The sequence below is a fragment of the Salvia miltiorrhiza genome, chromosome 1 (assembly GCF_028751815.1).
Source record: "Salvia miltiorrhiza cultivar Shanhuang (shh) chromosome 1, IMPLAD_Smil_shh, whole genome shotgun sequence".
Classification (NCBI taxonomy): domain Eukaryota; kingdom Viridiplantae; phylum Streptophyta; class Magnoliopsida; order Lamiales; family Lamiaceae; genus Salvia; species Salvia miltiorrhiza.
The window spans coordinates 52,418,265-52,435,385 of NC_080387.1; the positions used below are offsets into that span (position 1 = coordinate 52,418,265).

A 17,121-nucleotide genomic window follows, 5' to 3' on the forward strand; every position below is an offset into this window, starting at 1 on the left:
TTATTTCAATTTTACATGGTTTGCCTTAATTCACGGTTCCACTCCATTACAACAATGTTCATTATTTTTATACAATATGATTTAATGTGTTTTTGAGTAGTTCTTTTGTTCGATAATTGTTTCACTTTTACATTAGACATCCATTTTTTTTGTTTGAAGACAAAGTACTTTCGTTAAGAATTAAAACAAGTTCATTAAAAGATGTGTAAAGTTCAAAACAAATTTAGTTTAATGTCTAAGTATAGTCTATGAAATATTACGTCTAATTATTTAGTAAGAATTTGTTTCCCACTGTTGCAATATAATTTGTTCAATTGATAAGTTTCACAGTTCTAATTTTTGTTTTGTTCTTATTAATTTTTTGTTTATATTCGTTTAGACATTATCACACGCACACTAAATTTCTCACAAATAATGCTATGTTCATTAAAAATATAGAAGAATTCATTAAATTTATCCATAAAACTCGAACACAATTTCATTAAAACAATGTGTTTGAAACTGCAACAAGCAGACCAAATAAACTTGCTAAAACAAAAGCATCCTGATAAACTATTACAAACCAAAAACTTGTAGTTGCATAAAACAAGATGGGAAAATCCCTTTTGGATGGCGTCGTTGTAATATCGAACCGATCAACATAAAACAACTGTACAAAGAATGAAAAAAATCGACACAACAAAGTCTGTACCCATATCATTAGCCATGACTGTCAAATTAAGCCTCACTCCCAAACCAGGTCTATACCCACTTCATTACCCAATACAATGATAACATCTGTATAAAAATTTAGAACGTATTAATAATTATATTGAACAATGTTCATAATTTAATGAATTTGATAAAGCAAATGTAACACTACATAATTATACCTAAATGGACAACCTAGTTCGTTTGCTTTGTTGGTTCGGATGATGAGCAACTGACAGTTCCTGAAAAATAAAAAAGCAAAATTTAATGAACCAAAGAAAAAGAAAATTCATATTTGGTGGAATTTTGAACATATAAAAAATTATATTGAACATAGTTCATAATTTAATGAACAATGTTCATAATTTACTGAATTTAATGAAAATAATTGAAATTGAAATAAAGAAAAATGCATAGCCACAAAAAAGATTACCCTCGGAGAAATTGGGCTAAGAAGACACTGCTCTCCATGTTTGCCTAACATTTTTTTGCTTTTTGCGATCATTCACAGTTCCCCTTGCATTTCTAGCATCCATATTCAACTCACAGCTAAAACCATGTCAAAACTTGGGTTTCTGTCACATATTCTCTCAAATTAAATTAAAACTCAAATGGAGATAACCTGCCGCGATTTCCGAACCTGGAAGTCCAGCAAGGGCTTCGATTTTGCATAAGTATTTGTAGTTTCACGAACTAGAAAGTTCAATCTGCGATAGCATATGAAAATAAAAATATTTGTGATCGTAATATACTGGCACCAATCCTTTGGTGGAGGAGGCAACCATTCATCTTCTTCTTCTTCCTTATCATCACATTCTATCACCTTCACATCTTTCGAATTAACAATTCCAAAATGCAAATCCCCAAATCTATCAATTGATAAAAGAGTAACAAGAAAAAAGAAAAAAATCAATCTTTCATCAAGAAGAGAAACACCTTACCGCAGCACCCGAGATTTTTCTTTTCTTTGGGTCAAAAATCGACGTTTCATCCAGGTCATCTGCCAATTCCCAAAAGTAAAGACACAAAAAAATCTGAACCCATAAATTCAATCAATCTGAAGAAGAAAAAAAATCATAAATAACTTCGACCAACAATTCGATATCAACGCACCAGCATAGTTCGCCGAAAAATCAACCTCCGTCGGATCGGCTCCACCATTTTCTCTTTATCGTTCATGTTCGATGAAAACCCAGATTCTGAACCACGAATCCGTAAATACAATCTATTGTAATCAATTCGAATCACCGTTTTCTATGGAAAGAGAGTGAAATCCGGAACATGATTAATCTTTGTTATCTGGCAGAAATGAACAAGACGGATATAACCTTACGAACGATAAAATGAATTTCAGTCTCATAATCTTAGTTATTAAATCATAAAAATCAGTTGATCCGATCCGTCTGTTTCCAATTAATCAATGGAGGAGATTTGTTCTTAATTCTATATCTAAGGGTGTTTCTCAATAGAATCAAACCCTATATATATATATATATATATATATATATATATATATATATATATATATATAGGGGGCGGTTATTCAATAATAAACCACCCTTATTTTAAGAATTACTAACCAGTAAAAATGCATGAATTTTATGTATAACACGCATGAATAAACTGTATAAAGGCATGAATTGCGAAAAATAATTTTTTGCTACCTTTGGGATTCGAACTCATGACCATGAATTTATCCAACAAGGTGATGAATCAACCGTAGATCTTGATGATCTAAGGGCTGAAAATGGTTCCTAATTTATATTTTAAGAAGCGTTCTTATTTTAGCCTTCCCCTATATATATATATAGGAAGAGGTTCTAATAAAAACCTTTGTTAAAATGAGAACTAGGAACCTAATCTTGACCTTTTAAATATTAGATCTAATGGTTAGGATTTAGTCAACAAAAGAAACTGTGCATCTATTATATTTTACTGTGCACTTAAAAAATATGCAATTTATGCAATTGAAACCAACAATGCAAAATACTCAAGTAAATCGAAATTGTGCATCTATGCAATTGAAACTGTGCATCTATGCAATCGAAATTGTGCATCTGTAGTTTAATCTCAGCCCTCTATTTTATTTAAATCAATAGCTTTAAATTGGTTCCTAGTTTTCATCTTAAGAGGGGTTTTTATATTAACCCTACCCTATATATATATATAGGGTGGGGATCTATAAAGAATCCCCTTAGTGTAGAGATTAAAGAATAGATCATAACCACTGATTTAGCGGTGATGAACGGTTAGATTTATAGGATTTGTTTAATTTTAAAATTCTGAAAATTCACTTTTTATTGCTTTAAAATTCGTTGAAGGGCAATAGAGTATTTGACATTTATTTAAAAACTACCATTCCTAGATTTACTCCCATAATTATAGGCTTTTATTCACCCACCCACCATTTTTTCATTCATTCACGACTCTGTACACACACCAACCCACACAATCACACACACTCATACGAACACAGACACACACACGAACAGGGCGTCGCTGCCCTTCTACCCCGGCTAAGATGGCCGCCGCCAGCCACATCGGCACACCACCTTGGATTTTTCTAATATTCACAATTTTTTTCTTTGGCGATTGTATCTCTCCGGAGAGGAAGAGTTTCTCCGATTAAGGTCTTGGCCCCGTTCCGGCGCGTTGTAGATTAATGAACTTCTGGTTTTCTTTCTCTTTCTCTTGATTGATTGGAGCTTGATTTTATATTTTTGTGGTTAGTTGGTGTTCAAACTTACTAGTATTATTTTTTGTTTTTGTTTTTTGTAGTATTGTAGTAGTGGCTTCTTATTTCGTACAAATTTATTAATTTTGTATTTTCTGAAGTTGAATTCTGTATTTTTTTGATTTGTGATTTATTGATTAGGCTGCATTTGGTGTATGGAAGAGTCTGATTCCATGAGCAAGACAAGATGACTGGTTTAGTGAAAGGTTTTAAGGTGGGATGGGTGTTCGTCTGAAAAAGGGATATACAAACAGAATTTGTGGCTTCAGAATGAGTTGAACAACTATTCATAGTGTTGAAGTAGATATTCAATTACTTTTGCTCACTTATTCATAACTGAATAATAGTTATTCGGAACTTATTGTATGATATTCATTATTGAATAATATTTGAAGTAGATATTCGATTACTTTTGCTCACTTATTCATAACTGAATAATAGTTATTCAGAACTTATTGTGTGATATTCATTACTGAATAAGAACTTATTCGATTAATAATAAAGTGGTATTCAATTAATTTTCAATATTATTCAGTATACTTTTAGTGAATAAACTTTCAATGTTTGCGAAAAAAGTGAATATTATTCAGTATAATTTTAGTGAATAAACTTGCAATGTTTGCGAATAAAGTGAAAAGTATACTCAATATGTTACAAAATATGAAATACAGACTCTGCTGAATGAACATTTAACTGACCTGAATAATTTAACATATTAAACTGAATAAACTTTCAAGTTGTGCGAATAATATGAACAATCTACTGAATATGTTACAAAATATGAAATAATGTCGCAATTGGCCATTATTTAATCTAAAAAACAAACAAAATTAATGAAATATCATCCATAAAAACAAAAATCAATATTTTGGCAATTGCTTGTTTTTGAACTAGTATTGAAAATTTTAGAGTGAAAGAAAAAAAAAACGCACAAATTAATAATTATGTGAAAAAAAAGAAGCAAAGAGTGACAAAAATCAAACTAAGATCTTCCATAAAACAAAAGGAAATTAAAATTCATCAAAAAATAAAAATGAAAATAATTGGAACAAAGAATAATTAATACCTAACCAATCCATCATTCTCGGTTAAATTATAATGATAGATATGCATGATCTCTTTCCCAAATTCAAAGGAATATAATTAGCTTAATTATAGTAGATACCGGTTACCTAAAATTTAGTATAGAGTTTTACATATCTATCCTTTTACCTATTAAAAAAACGCAGCAATTATATATTTAATTGGCCGTTGGATGCAAAGAAATAAACGTCCATGATTAATTCTTCATTCTCTCTACATTTAGCTTTCTTTTTTGATCCCTTCCCTATATATATATATATATATATATATATATATATATATATATATATATATAGGGTGAGGTTAACATAGAAACCCTCCCTAAGATGAAAACTAGGAACCAATAACAACCATTGATTTAAATAGAAACAAGGGTTGAGATTTCAAATTGATGTTGGACACGTTGTTTAAATAAATAGGCATTAAACATGGTAAAGGCTAAACTAGTAAATTTACATTACTATTAATTAATCGTGTGCACCATAATATCCGGCTGCATTTACCGTTTCTCTTCATTCACGATAATATTAGTTTCTTAGAAGAATTTAAAATTAATTTTTTATTATTATGGAATAATTGTGTGCTTGATTTTATTATGCCTAGTTGCACAGAACATAAAAGAGAACATTAAAATCATGTTGCACAGTAATGTTCTGCTTGCATAGTTATTGCACGTATCTATTTTTATTGTTGATTGAGATGTTCATCACGATTTTATGTTGTCTCTAAAGGCATTTGAGCTGTTGTATATTTTGTTGCATATATTTAACAAAATATGATTAAACATTAATAATAGTAAAATATGTGCAAGAAGAATATGATGTGCCAAAAAAATCTAACATATCATTATAAAATCATCTGCGCAATTTCAACACATATCTGTGCAATTGTATGCATTACAATATCTGTGCAATGATTTTTATTCACTGTGCAACTGAAATCTACGTATAATTATAATGAATGACATAATTAATTATGCAACAAAATAAAATGGTATGCAACACAAAAATTATTCGCGCAACAATGATCAAATAATTATGCAACACAGTAACATGTTATGTGCAACTATATTTTTTGTTTATGCAACTCATAAATATTATGGTCAATAACAAAAACCACAATAATTAACATTGCAAAAAAAATTCTAACTATAAAAAAAGATGAGTAATCGATTAAAATAAAATAAAATAAGATGAGTAATAAATTTCGATGTTGCATAATTATTTGATCTTTGTTGCACGAATAACTTTTGTGTTGCAAACCATTTTTTTTTGTTGCATAATTAATTATGTCATTCATTATAATTATACGTAGATTTCAGTTGCACAGTGAATAAAAATTATTGCACAGATATTGTAATGCATACAATTACACATATATGTGTTGAAATTGCACATATATTTGTCGAAATTGCACATATGATTTTATAGAAAAAAACCTAGAAAACCTAAATGGAATGTGCAACATAAAAATCACTATTAATAATGGCCCTTTAATTAATTAAGAGTATTAGAAAAGATTTAACTAACCTTTTAATTATTTAAAAGATAAAAAACGGTACTATCAAATTAATCCATACTAATTAGGTGTTTTTAAAGTGTAAAAAATAATGAAGTTCAATATTTTATAAAGGATCGAAATCCATATTTTTAAATCTTTAAAAGAATAACACTATGGTTAAAAACACAAAACTTCTATTAAACGTATGGTCAACGTTTAATAATAGTGGGGGACGATAAATCCCTTAAAACTCTCACAATACCATAACTAAAAATAAGTTAAATTACATGAATATCCTTGAAAGAATAAATAAAGGAAAAAAGCAATGGTTTCAATAAAAATTGAAAAAAAAAACGGCTAACATTCAAACTTAATCTTAACCGTACGATATTTAACATTAAGGGCCAAGATTAGGTTCCTAATTCTCATTTTAATAGAGGTTTTTATTAGAACCTCTCCCTATATGGGTATATATATTTCTTTATAAACTTTCAAGATTGCATGCATAGATAATAAATTACTCTACATATAATTTCCAAATGCACGAGCGCACTTCTAGACTATTTTGGAAATATTGTCGTAAATATATCTTCTGGATATATATGTTATGTGTGTTGACTAAGAAATCTCCCTAAAACCCTAGCTCCCTACTTGTATAAGTAGAGGTCTATAGCTAGTCCTCATATTGAATACGCTTAATATATATTCTATTCTCTATTCCCTCGTTTCTCTTTAGTTTATAACAAATATCATATTATTATTATTATTATTATTATTATTATTATATTTTTTTTAAGGGAATGGAAGTCTCATATTATTTGTATACGTACTTATTCCAGTCGATTACCAATTCATCATATTCACACAAAGACTTCTATATATGTTACTTAAATCAGTCCTGATTAGTTATATATTGTCGCCATATAATATGCCTTCCCCATCTATAATATATTTTTCTAATTTTCCTTTTCGGTCCATCCACAAAACGCACACATTTAATTTATCATATATTGCCACTAATGATCTCACACAAATCCACTAGTTATACAATTGAAAATCATTGTACTACTTTTTTGCATTTATTTTCTTCGATTTCAATTTTGTACTATAATTTAATTTAATTTAATTATATAATTATTAACTAAGGTTCATTTCATTCAATTAGATACATAATTATTTTTTATCATTTGCTTTTATTTTTAATTTATTAATAAGATTTATAAATCCAAAATTAGGATTCACAATTTTTTAAAATTTTAAATTTTGTAGATAAAAGTTAAGTGGAATTCATAATATTATAATGAATTTTATTTTTATAAAAACTATTATTAAAATAATAGATATAAACACAAAATTATGGGACATTGAATTCCATGGATTAACTATCAGTCTATCACCATTTTTTCTAAATTGTGGGACCTCTTCTACACTCACTAAATATAACTAAAATGAAAACCCAAAAATTTAGGAAGTTGAATAATACTTTCCTAGATTACATCAATCCATTCTAGTATAAATAGACAACATATATCCAAATCGATAATTCTCATCACCATCCCAATCCCAAATCAAAGAATGTCGAAATTCATTTGCTTCCTGGCAATTCTGTGCGTTGCTTTGTTTGAAGTTGCATTAGCCGCAGGCAGATGTCCAATCGACACATCGCTGAAAATCGAGCAAGCCCAAACGGGGCGGTCGATAAAGTCAAAACCCGAGTGGAAAGTGAAGATCAGCAACAACTGCGCATGCACGTTGAGTAGCTTGAAATTCTTGTGCCCTAAATTTCTGGGCACAGTGGAGGTCAACCCCCCCATCGTTTCGATTGACGCAGATGCTCACTGTCTCGTGACTACAGTGAATCCTCTCGCTCCTGCGGGATCCATAGAGTTTACGTATGCTTGGGATCCTATTCAATTCCAACCGCTTGATTTCATCGAGGCTTGCTCTTAGTTACATTACAAACGTTTCTAGGGTTTCTGTTTTGACTTTGAGGGAATAATTAAATAAACTTCTGCTTTTGTATCGTGTTTTATGAATAAGATATGGCTGCCTACGTTTTTGTTGGTTGCATGCATGTTTGAATACTTGCTTAATTACAATTAATGATGAATTCTTATGTGTTTCTCATGTTTTGGTAGTATATGGAACTGCGAAAAATCAATGCTGTGAAAGATGTGAACTATTTTTGAGATGAAAATCGTAATAATGTTGACTTGTTAGGTCAAAGAAAATAAAGAAAAAGAGCTCAATTAGGTCGTTTGATGTTTGTTTGTTTGTTTTTTGAAATGGTATCTTATCAGTTATCACATCTAATTATTTATTATAATTGTACGTAAGATCATGCCCACATTTAGTAGAGAAATTCGTTTGGAAACTCCAAATATTTACCTAATTACTGCGCCAACTTATTTGTTAAATTGATGCATGATTTTCTTGAAACGTTGCTAAATTTATTACTTTGATTATAACTGTTACAACATCTATTCCGATATAAAAAAGGCCTAAAGTCAGGAGATGTTGGGCTTTGTCTTGGGCCTGGTCTGGGCATAGTTATCGGATTTATTATAGAATAGCATGTGGAACTTTTATTTTGCCTTAACAAATATTTCGAGATCCCAACCCAACAGCCGTGCATTGTTTAGGAATTTTTAGTTGTGTTAATAGGCAAAAGTGCCCCATTCCTTATTCATATTTTGAAAAATGCCCACCCTTATCATGCAAAGCTATCCATGCCCTAAATTACTAATTAACCCTTAAGTGGGTCAACATCAAATGTAATGATTTCGGTTCTCTTACACAATCTTACACATTTTTGAGTTTCAATGCATTTCTTTACAATAATGACCGAAATGATTTCAATCTGTGCATGCAATGATTTTGTAAGTCACTGTATATATATATATAGTGTTCATATCTTTAAATTGTAAATATATCGACCGGACACTAATTAACACTTAAACAATATATTAAATTAAATTCAGCAAAATAGTAAAAATTAATATAAAGATACAAATAGATAGAATACAAACTTTTATGTCGATATATCATCGATCCGGCCGGTAAAATGGCCAGAGAAATGTATCCGACCGGGTACATTTCAGTTTACAAATGACCCGGCCGGATACATTTTTCCTTGACAATTACCGGCCGGATCGATGATATTTAGGCATAAAATATTCTATTTTATTCAATTTCATAAAAAAAAAAAATCAAGACGCTAATAATATATATCCATGCGTATCTATCTTAAATTTTTTATTTTTTTCCCTTTAATATCTTAATTTCAATACATATATTCTTTGAAATTATTTGTATATATATATATATATTATATATATATATATATATATATATATTGTGTTATTCTTGAATGTTGATATATAGTACTATATAACACTATATATATCGTGTAAATCAATTGATATCTTTAAATTTAAAATATACTCAATATCCGTCCCAAATAAATGCATGCTTGTTACCCAAAAAAATCATGCATGTTACCGATTCATAAAGGTAAAAATATCTTTCTTCAAAATTTGATTCCCTTTTGATAGACATAAAGCCGATACAATCGGCTTCTTCACTTTTACCTACTTACTTTAAAATACTAGGGTTTTTTACTCCACCACACACCTCTATCGGCTTCTTCACTTTTACCCACCGAGAGAGAGAGTTCAAAAGATTGAAGCACAGAGAGTTCAAAAGATTGAAGCACACTCGGACTCATCCATGGCATCTTCTTCACAGGTATTTATTTTTAATTTTCATGAAATTGAATAGAATAATGTATGCTAAAACACGATCGGTCCGGCCGGTGAAGTGGCCGGATAAATCGATCCGGCCGAGAACATTATTTAAATGAAACATACGGCCGGATCGATTTATCCGGCCACTTCACCAGCCGGACCGATCGTGTTTTAGCATAAATTATTCCATTTTAATTAGTTGTATGTTTATATTAATCAGTTAGTAATTTACTGAATTTAATTTAATTATATTTGGTTAAGTAATTAGTATTGCGAGTTTTGCTGGGTATTACTGAATTTGTTTCAATCTGAAATATTTGTTTAAGTAATTATAATTGCATTGTGTATGTGGGCTTTGTGCGATTTGATAAATTAAAGTATTTTATGCCGATAGAACAACTACCCGGCCGGCACTATGCCCGGAATAATGAGTCCGGCCGGGACAGTTTCAATCTGAAATGTACCCGGCCGGATTCATTTTACCGGACACTTCGCCGGCCGGATAGTTGTTATTTAGGTATAAAATACTTTTTTCCATGTATCTGTATGTTTACGTTAATTATTACTATTTTACTGAATTTAATTTAATTATAATTGTTGAATTATTAATTAATGAAACTGTTATTTTTTGGTATTAATTAAATTGCCGTTTTTTAATATTTTACTGAATTTAATTAAATTGCTTGGTATTAATTGCAGTTTAATATTTTACTGAATTTTTACTGAATTTAATATTAAATTGCTGAATTACTAATTTTACTGAATTTAATATTAAATTGCTGAATTTTACTGAATTTAATTGCAGTTTAATATTACTGAATTTACTGAATTGCTATTTTAATATTTTACTGAATTTGACTATTTTTCTCGAATTTTAGTATTTTACTGAATTATTGAATTTTAATATTTTGCGGAATTTAATTGCAGTTTAATATTACTGAATTTTACTGAATTTAGTATTAAATTGCAGTTTAATTAAATTGGTTGGTATTGATTAAATTGTAGTTATTTAATTATGCCTATTTGTATTATTTTTTAATTTTTTTACTGAATTTAATATGGTATTCATTTTGTAAATGAATAGGCGAATGTCCCATATCTTCGTCGCGACACTATAGACCAGACGGAGGTTGCTATCAGCACCTACTATAGGGATTCACATTTTCCGGAGCTGGTTGAAACTTTAAATGTGGTCGGCGAACAGTGCAATTCAGATTTATTGGGAAGATTTAGAGCATCATGTTTTGGGCATTTCACTGATTGGAGGCCCGGCGCGAAGAGCAATAAAGCATTACACCAGATTGTATCGAGGCAGATTGTGTCAGAAGAAAATGAGATGTGCTTCTTTCTGTGCGGAGCACGAGTCAGATTTTCCCCTGCGGACTACGCATTAGTGACTGGGCTCAATTTCGGGGGATCGAGGTTCGATGCGACATTACAGCACGACTGCAGTCGCGTGGAGGCATACCGACGATTCTGCGGTGCGCGAAGCATGACCATACAGTCGCTCATCAAACGCGTGTGCGATTTGGATCGTCGAGTGGATGATGAGGATGGGAGCCTGTACCTTCGTGCTGTCCTCGTGTGTGTGGCTCACACCCTTGTTCTTGGGTTGGATGCGCGGGTACAGCCGTGGCTTTGGGTGTTGGTGGATGATCTGGCTGCATTTGATAGATTCCCCTGGGGCGCGTATTCGTATAAGATGTTATGCCATTATACGAGAGAGACAGGAAAGGGCGAGAAGTATCACTTCTACGGTCCTTCGTGGGCTTTATATGTCTGGGCATTGGAGCGCGTCCCGGGCTTCGGACACATGGTCGCAGCATCTAGCGGTGATCCAACAGCGCACCCTCGGTGTTTGAGATGGACTTTCAGGGGTAAGCCGAAGCTTCACGGTCTGCGCGATCTATTCGAGGGACAGGTAATCAGTTATTTAAGATTATCCTCCACACCGTTACTGGTTTTACTTATGTTCTAATATATTATCTTTGTTGCTTTCTAGGGTGGTGTCATGCCCCTGGACCCCGATGCTGACGATCTGTCGAGTCACTACTTCATATCAGCGCTGACACCGGGCGAACTCTCGGTGAGCTTCAGGCCCCCCGACAACCCATTAGCTCGGGGTGTCCAATTTCCACAGGGCACCGGAGCCCGTGTTGTGGAGGAGCGCGGGGACGAGGAGGATGTACCTAGACAGCCTCGTACGACTCGCAGTCACAGTGTCCGGGGCCCTGTGAGGGATGCTCGACAGCACGAGCCGGCTCGTCATTCAGTAGATCCGGGCTCGCGCCCTGTGAGGGATGCTCGACCCCACGAGCCGGCTCGTCATTCAGTAGATCCGGGCAAGCGCCCAGCGCCGCATACTTCTTCATCGTCGAGCGGATCTCGGACTGTATCCAGTCCCAGCGAGGGTGAGGTGGATCGTAAGTGGGTGAAGAAGACGATCCGTCAGGAGATTAAGAAGGCCTTCGGCAAATTCGTGGAAAAACTGAAGAGCAAGGGTAAAAAGGATAGGTGCAAGAAGAGCAAACATTTCCGAGTGCTCGACTCCCCTGATGATGATGACCAGCGACGGTCCCCTGATCCTCCACAGCCACGGTCTCCTCCACAGCGACGGTCTCCTCCACCCAGTGCTTCAGGGCCCGACGCTTCAGGGCCAAGCATTTCACGTTCCTGCGACGACGACCCCCGCGGTGAGGAACCACGCCATCCAGAGACCCAGGATTACGACGAGCAGTGGCGGGCCATGAATCAGTCTGTTCAGGGCGACTACACACCGGCGGAGCAGACTTTTGACTGGTCGACCCAGGTCTACCCTCATTGGTCTTCCCCATTCCTGAAGCCGCAGTATAGAACAGAGACCCCGATATTCTTTGCTGAACCGCTCACTTCTATTGCACCACATGAGTGGGGACAGTCCAGTTCGGCAGGACAGGCTCAGACGGAGGAGCCTGAGCCACAGGCAGAGCAGCCACAGGTACTGCTGCTGCAGCACCTAGAGCCTGAGCCACAGGCAGAGCAGCCGCCAGCAGAGCAGCCGCCGGCAGAGCAGCCGCCAGCAGAGCCCCCGCGTCGCAGTCAGAGGGTGAGGCGTTCGTCTAACTATCAGCGATCGCCTTGGGTTAATAGCCAAATGCCACGTCCAGTGACACAAGTCTGCAGTGACCATTATGAGAAGTGGATGGCTAGGTGTCGAGAGGGTAGGGGTCGTGAGATTTATGTCAAGGCAAGTGGTGGTTTGCGGGAGTACGACGACTTCGCGCGGGTGGATAATGTCAGCCAGGAATTCACAACTGGGGTAAATAATCTATTGATTTTAACATTGTTAAATTACTTTCTACTAACTTATTGATTTTAACTTTGTTGCAGGATATTGACTTGTATTTCTTAAGCTTGAGAAATAGACTTCGAGCTTCAGCAGATTTACTGGATGACGTAGATATGAATAACACAATCATATTAGACACGGATTGGTTTGTAAGTAAACTTTCATTATTTGTATGTTTTCATTGGTGCGAATATAAATTATTAATTACTTCTATTGATCTGTAGATATACCTCCAGGGCGAGTGGGACGCTCTATTGGAGAAGTGGGCAGCCAGTGAGTTTACTCCAGAGGAGTATCATATATTGACGCATGGAGCAATAGCTGATGGTTGGCAGCCCCGGATAGACTGGCTCTGCCAAATACGTGGAAAAGCCGTTAAGGGCCAAGAACTTCCTCCTGGTCATATAGGATGGATGGATGCCACACAGGTAATCAGTTAAACAATTATTTGTCATTAGTCATTTGTGCTTTATATGTTGTTTCTTATCAATTCATTGTGGTTTGTCATAGGTTCTCATGCCAGTCATAATTGGCCACCATTTTGTCCTATGTCGGATCCGGTTAGGAGAATTGGTTTGCGAGGTCTATGACCCAGTATTCCACAAGCTATCACCTCGACAGCAGGATGGTCGAGTTGGTGAACTACTGCCTTTACTGAGATTGTTGCCAATTGTCCTTCAGTTGGCGAGGTGGCTAGACGACACATCCATTGATTCGACAGTGGCAAAGGAGAAGTACCCACTTATGACGGCGGTGTTTGCTCCAGCGGAGGTTCAGTTTCACCAGCAGGACTCTGTCAGCTGCGGGCCTTTCGTCTGCATGTATGCAGAACGACTGATATCTGGCTCTCCATCCATTGAGTGGGGTAACCACAACGTGGCGGCATACAGGGCCAAGATTGCTAGATCTATATTTTCGTTGTGTGAAACTAGGACACATCGTATCACTAGACTTGGTTTTGCATAGTTTTGTATATTGTTACATTAATGTGTGCTTCTATTTGGTTATTCAACGAGCATTATTTCCTGTAAATCATTCCAGCTTATCGAATAATAAGATAATTCAATCAATATCATTAACTGTTACAGCACACAAATACATCCCACTACTCCCTGGGCTCAGTCGCCCTGCCAGCGCACGTTCTCTTGCTGTGTCCTTCTTCATGGCAGATGCTGCACTTCTTTGGTTTACGACGCCTGATACTAGAAGACTCATCGGCTTGTGTGCTGGTGCCTTCACCACCGCCTCGATGTCTACCTTCTTTTGGGCGCCCCGCTTGACCTTTTACAATCAGAGGTAATACAACCTGCTCAGCGATGTGCTCGGGAACCAACCACTGGCGTCTCGGCGGGAGATTATTAACTTCGCGAGAGTAAGTATCGATAAGAAAGTCATTCGTGTAGTACGAGTCTACATACTCCGCGATCGTATCACCGGCTTCACTATAAAAACAAACAAACTCCGATAGTAATCAATATAACGAACATTAGAACATATTTACTGATCGTACCTTATTGCAGCGATTGAATGAGAACAGGGCAGTTGGTCTAGATGAAATACTCGACATTCGCATTTTTTCTTCTCTAGATCCACCTTGAAGCTTCTGTCAGCAGTTTGCACCTTATACTTCATGCCACTCAACCTTTGTGCAGTGTATCGACGACTTTTTTGGACTTCAATAGCTACCCTTTTACCAGCCTCAACAGTCAAGCCTTGCTCGATTTGTTGTGCAGCCCTTAGTCGCTCGCTGAACCATTTCTCAATAACAATTCTGATTGCCTCTAACATCGAGCATATAGGAAGTCTTCTTGCCCACAACAATCTGGAATTAAAAGCTTCAGCAGCATTTGATGTCATAAAACTGTAGCGTCGCACAGGCATAGGACACATCGAACGAGCCCACTTCTCCGGCCCAATCCCCATTAGTTTATCGTACGCGGCTCTCTTCATAACCTTCAGGGCGTTCATAGCCCTATTGAAGTCGGACTTCTCGTACGCAAATGCAGCTTGTCGATACACCTCGACCACTGCCTTACCGTAATGCTTCAGGTTATTTTGCAAATGGTAGTAGCATAGGCCGTGGGTTGCATTTGGTAACTCATTCCTGATAGCATTGGCAATGGAGATATGCTGATCAGAGACAATCAAAAGTGGATCGGCTTGGCCATAAACACGTCGAATGCGTGACATGAAATAACTCCACGATTCATCGTTTTCTTTCGGGCCAACACCATACGCGAGTGGGAACAAACTCTCGTTGCCGTCCTTCGTCACTGCAACAAACAAAATACCCCTATTCTTGCCCTTCAAGTGTGTGCCATCGACGACAATCACTGGCCGTAAGCTGAACATGAAAGGGGTAGCCGAAGCTGCAAGAGCAACAAATAAGTGTTTGAATCGGCCATCATCGTCAACTTCCCACTCCACCCTCGAACCGGGATTGGATTGTCTCAACATGTATAAGTACTTGGGCAGCATCTCGAAGGACTGATCATGTCGACCATAAACCATCTCAGTGGCTCGATTACGGGCTCGCAATGCAACATCGTACTTGATCTGTACGCCAAACTCACGTCGCAGCTCCAGCTGGATGGCCTTCGGCTTCAAGATCTCGCAATCGTCGTGTATCTTCTGTGCTAAATATGCTGCGACGACTTTTGCGGGGGCCTTTATTCGCGCTACGCGCCCTAGCTCACCGTCGCATGAGTGCTCATTGGTGAACTTATACACTCCCCAAATGACTCCATCTTGTGACGATGCATGGAGCTTGAAGGGGCACGTATCTGAATGCTTGCATTTGAAGTAGACTCGTCTGCTGTCTGATTTGCTGACAGAAAATTCCTTGCCCTGCTTCATGTTCCACAGACCGATTGCAACGATCAGATCATCTTTGCTATTGAAATACATATTCTTTGACAACTCCCGAGGCAATAGCTGATAATCTTCAATATCCACAAGTGCCGCTGCGGCGTCCAAAGGGATAACCGGTACTAACCAATTAGTTAGTTCATCTGCTCCAGGAACCTGTTCGTCATCATCCTCGTCGATCTGCAAATTCTGCCAACCTGCATATTCAATCCCCGCCCTTCTCACGTTCTCTGTCTCCGACAAGTCTTCAGAGGCGCTTGTATCAGTCTCGGCTTCAGACGATGAAACATAATCTTCATCTACATTACCAGCATCCTCCACGAACTGAGGCTCGTACGTATATTGATCATCAGCTGGACCCCAACAACGATCAGTTATTAGGCGATCGTACTGGTACGGATTTGGCTCATCCCATGAAGGCCAACCCGTTGACTGATCATTACCCCAAGTGACCGACGGTTCAACACTTTGTTGCGCCGGTGAATCTCCGGCTGATAGGTCTAAATAAGCATATCTTTGGATTGCTTCCAATCCGTCCCCACCTTCGAATGTTGCACTGGATTCACCTCCATACCCGGAAGATTGAGGGAGATCGAACGAAGGAACATACACTCCTCCACTGTAATCGTCTTCAACAACATAAATCTCAGGAAAATGTGGCTGCGACGCCAGCAACTGAAGCAAATCATTGTCATCGGCAAGAATATTTTTACTGTATACCCTGCCATTTAATCTCTTCGTCAAATAATACAAGCTGTAATTAGTGCTCAATGAATTCTCCATCATCAGGTAATTTATCATGTACACCGTACTGGCCATTGTGTCTCCGAAAATATGCAAATTCTTAGAAGAGCCGCCGATGTACTCATAACCATTGAAGGCACCTCCATAATTAACCACAAAGTATCTCCCATATTCATTCATCTACAGAAAAAATAATAAATAAATAAATATATGATGTAAATGGAATACAATGTTAAAATACAACATATAACATGTTAATACACTCGAAAAACATCTATCCGCCCGGGGAAGTAGCCGAGGAAATGTGTCCGGCCGTGTATTACATGATATATAATTACACACGGCCGGACACATTTTCAAGGACACTTGTCCGGGCGGATACATAATTTTCGAGCATAATAACATGAGTTATGTAGCAATATATATGT

General features: G+C 36.3%; 2 protein-coding genes and 2 long non-coding RNA genes across 6 annotated transcripts; 2 read left to right on the plus strand and 2 right to left on the minus strand.

Annotated features, from left to right (window-relative positions):
• Positions 1–462: 462 nt before the first annotated feature.
• Positions 463–2,091, minus strand: LOC130993447 (uncharacterized). 3 transcript variants are annotated; one of them, XR_009091661.1, is made up of 5 exons: positions 1,804–2,080; positions 1,632–1,690; positions 1,124–1,521; positions 873–932; positions 463–777 (listed from the first exon to the last, which is right to left on the minus strand). It is a non-coding gene; the product is annotated as an uncharacterized LOC130993447 (long non-coding RNA). The 3 variants fall into 3 exon arrangements; XR_009091660.1 differs by having other exon boundaries at positions 1,124–1,724; positions 1,804–2,091; XR_009091659.1 differs by having other exon boundaries at positions 1,124–1,690; positions 1,804–2,070.
• Positions 2,092–3,073: 982 nt separating this feature from the next.
• Positions 3,074–3,833, plus strand: LOC130993549 (uncharacterized). The gene is made up of 2 exons (XR_009091700.1): positions 3,074–3,320; positions 3,566–3,833. It is a non-coding gene; the product is annotated as an uncharacterized LOC130993549 (long non-coding RNA).
• Positions 3,834–9,736: 5,903 nt separating this feature from the next.
• LOC131009838 (uncharacterized) lies at positions 9,737–14,156 on the plus strand. The gene is made up of 6 exons (XM_057937245.1): positions 9,737–9,754; positions 10,838–11,674; positions 11,756–13,051; positions 13,123–13,230; positions 13,306–13,509; positions 13,592–14,156. Exons 1-6 carry the CDS (start codon positions 9,737–9,739, stop codon positions 14,045–14,047), a joined length of 2,919 nt encoding a protein of 972 aa, XP_057793228.1. The 3' UTR covers positions 14,048–14,156.
• A 30-nt stretch (positions 14,157–14,186) lies between these two features.
• Positions 14,187–16,590, minus strand: LOC131009844 (uncharacterized). The gene is made up of 5 exons (XM_057937251.1): positions 16,524–16,590; positions 16,106–16,440; positions 15,517–15,928; positions 14,592–15,354; positions 14,187–14,523 (listed from the first exon to the last, which is right to left on the minus strand). Exons 1-5 carry the CDS (start codon positions 16,588–16,590, stop codon positions 14,187–14,189), a joined length of 1,914 nt encoding a protein of 637 aa, XP_057793234.1.
• Positions 16,591–17,121: the final 531 nt, after the last annotated feature.

Excerpts from the sequence above, each read along its gene's own strand:
- LOC131009844 (XM_057937251.1), bottom strand. The coding sequence starts at position 16,590 with ATGTTGTTGAAGACGATTACAGTGGAGGAGTGTATGTTCCTTCGTTCG. Across the intron at positions 16,441-16,523 it reads GATCTCCCTCAATCTTCCGG|CCGGAGATTCACCGGCGCAA; the intron begins GTATGGAGGTGA and ends TAGACCTATCAG. Across the intron at positions 14,524-14,591 it reads CATTCAATCGCTGCAATAAG|TGAAGCCGGTGATACGATCG; the intron begins GTACGATCAGTA and ends TTGTTTTTATAG.
- LOC131009838 (XM_057937245.1), top strand. Across the intron at positions 11,675-11,755 it reads GCGATCTATTCGAGGGACAG|GGTGGTGTCATGCCCCTGGA; the intron begins GTAATCAGTTAT and ends GTTGCTTTCTAG. Across the intron at positions 13,510-13,591 it reads GATGGATGGATGCCACACAG|GTTCTCATGCCAGTCATAAT; the intron begins GTAATCAGTTAA and ends GGTTTGTCATAG.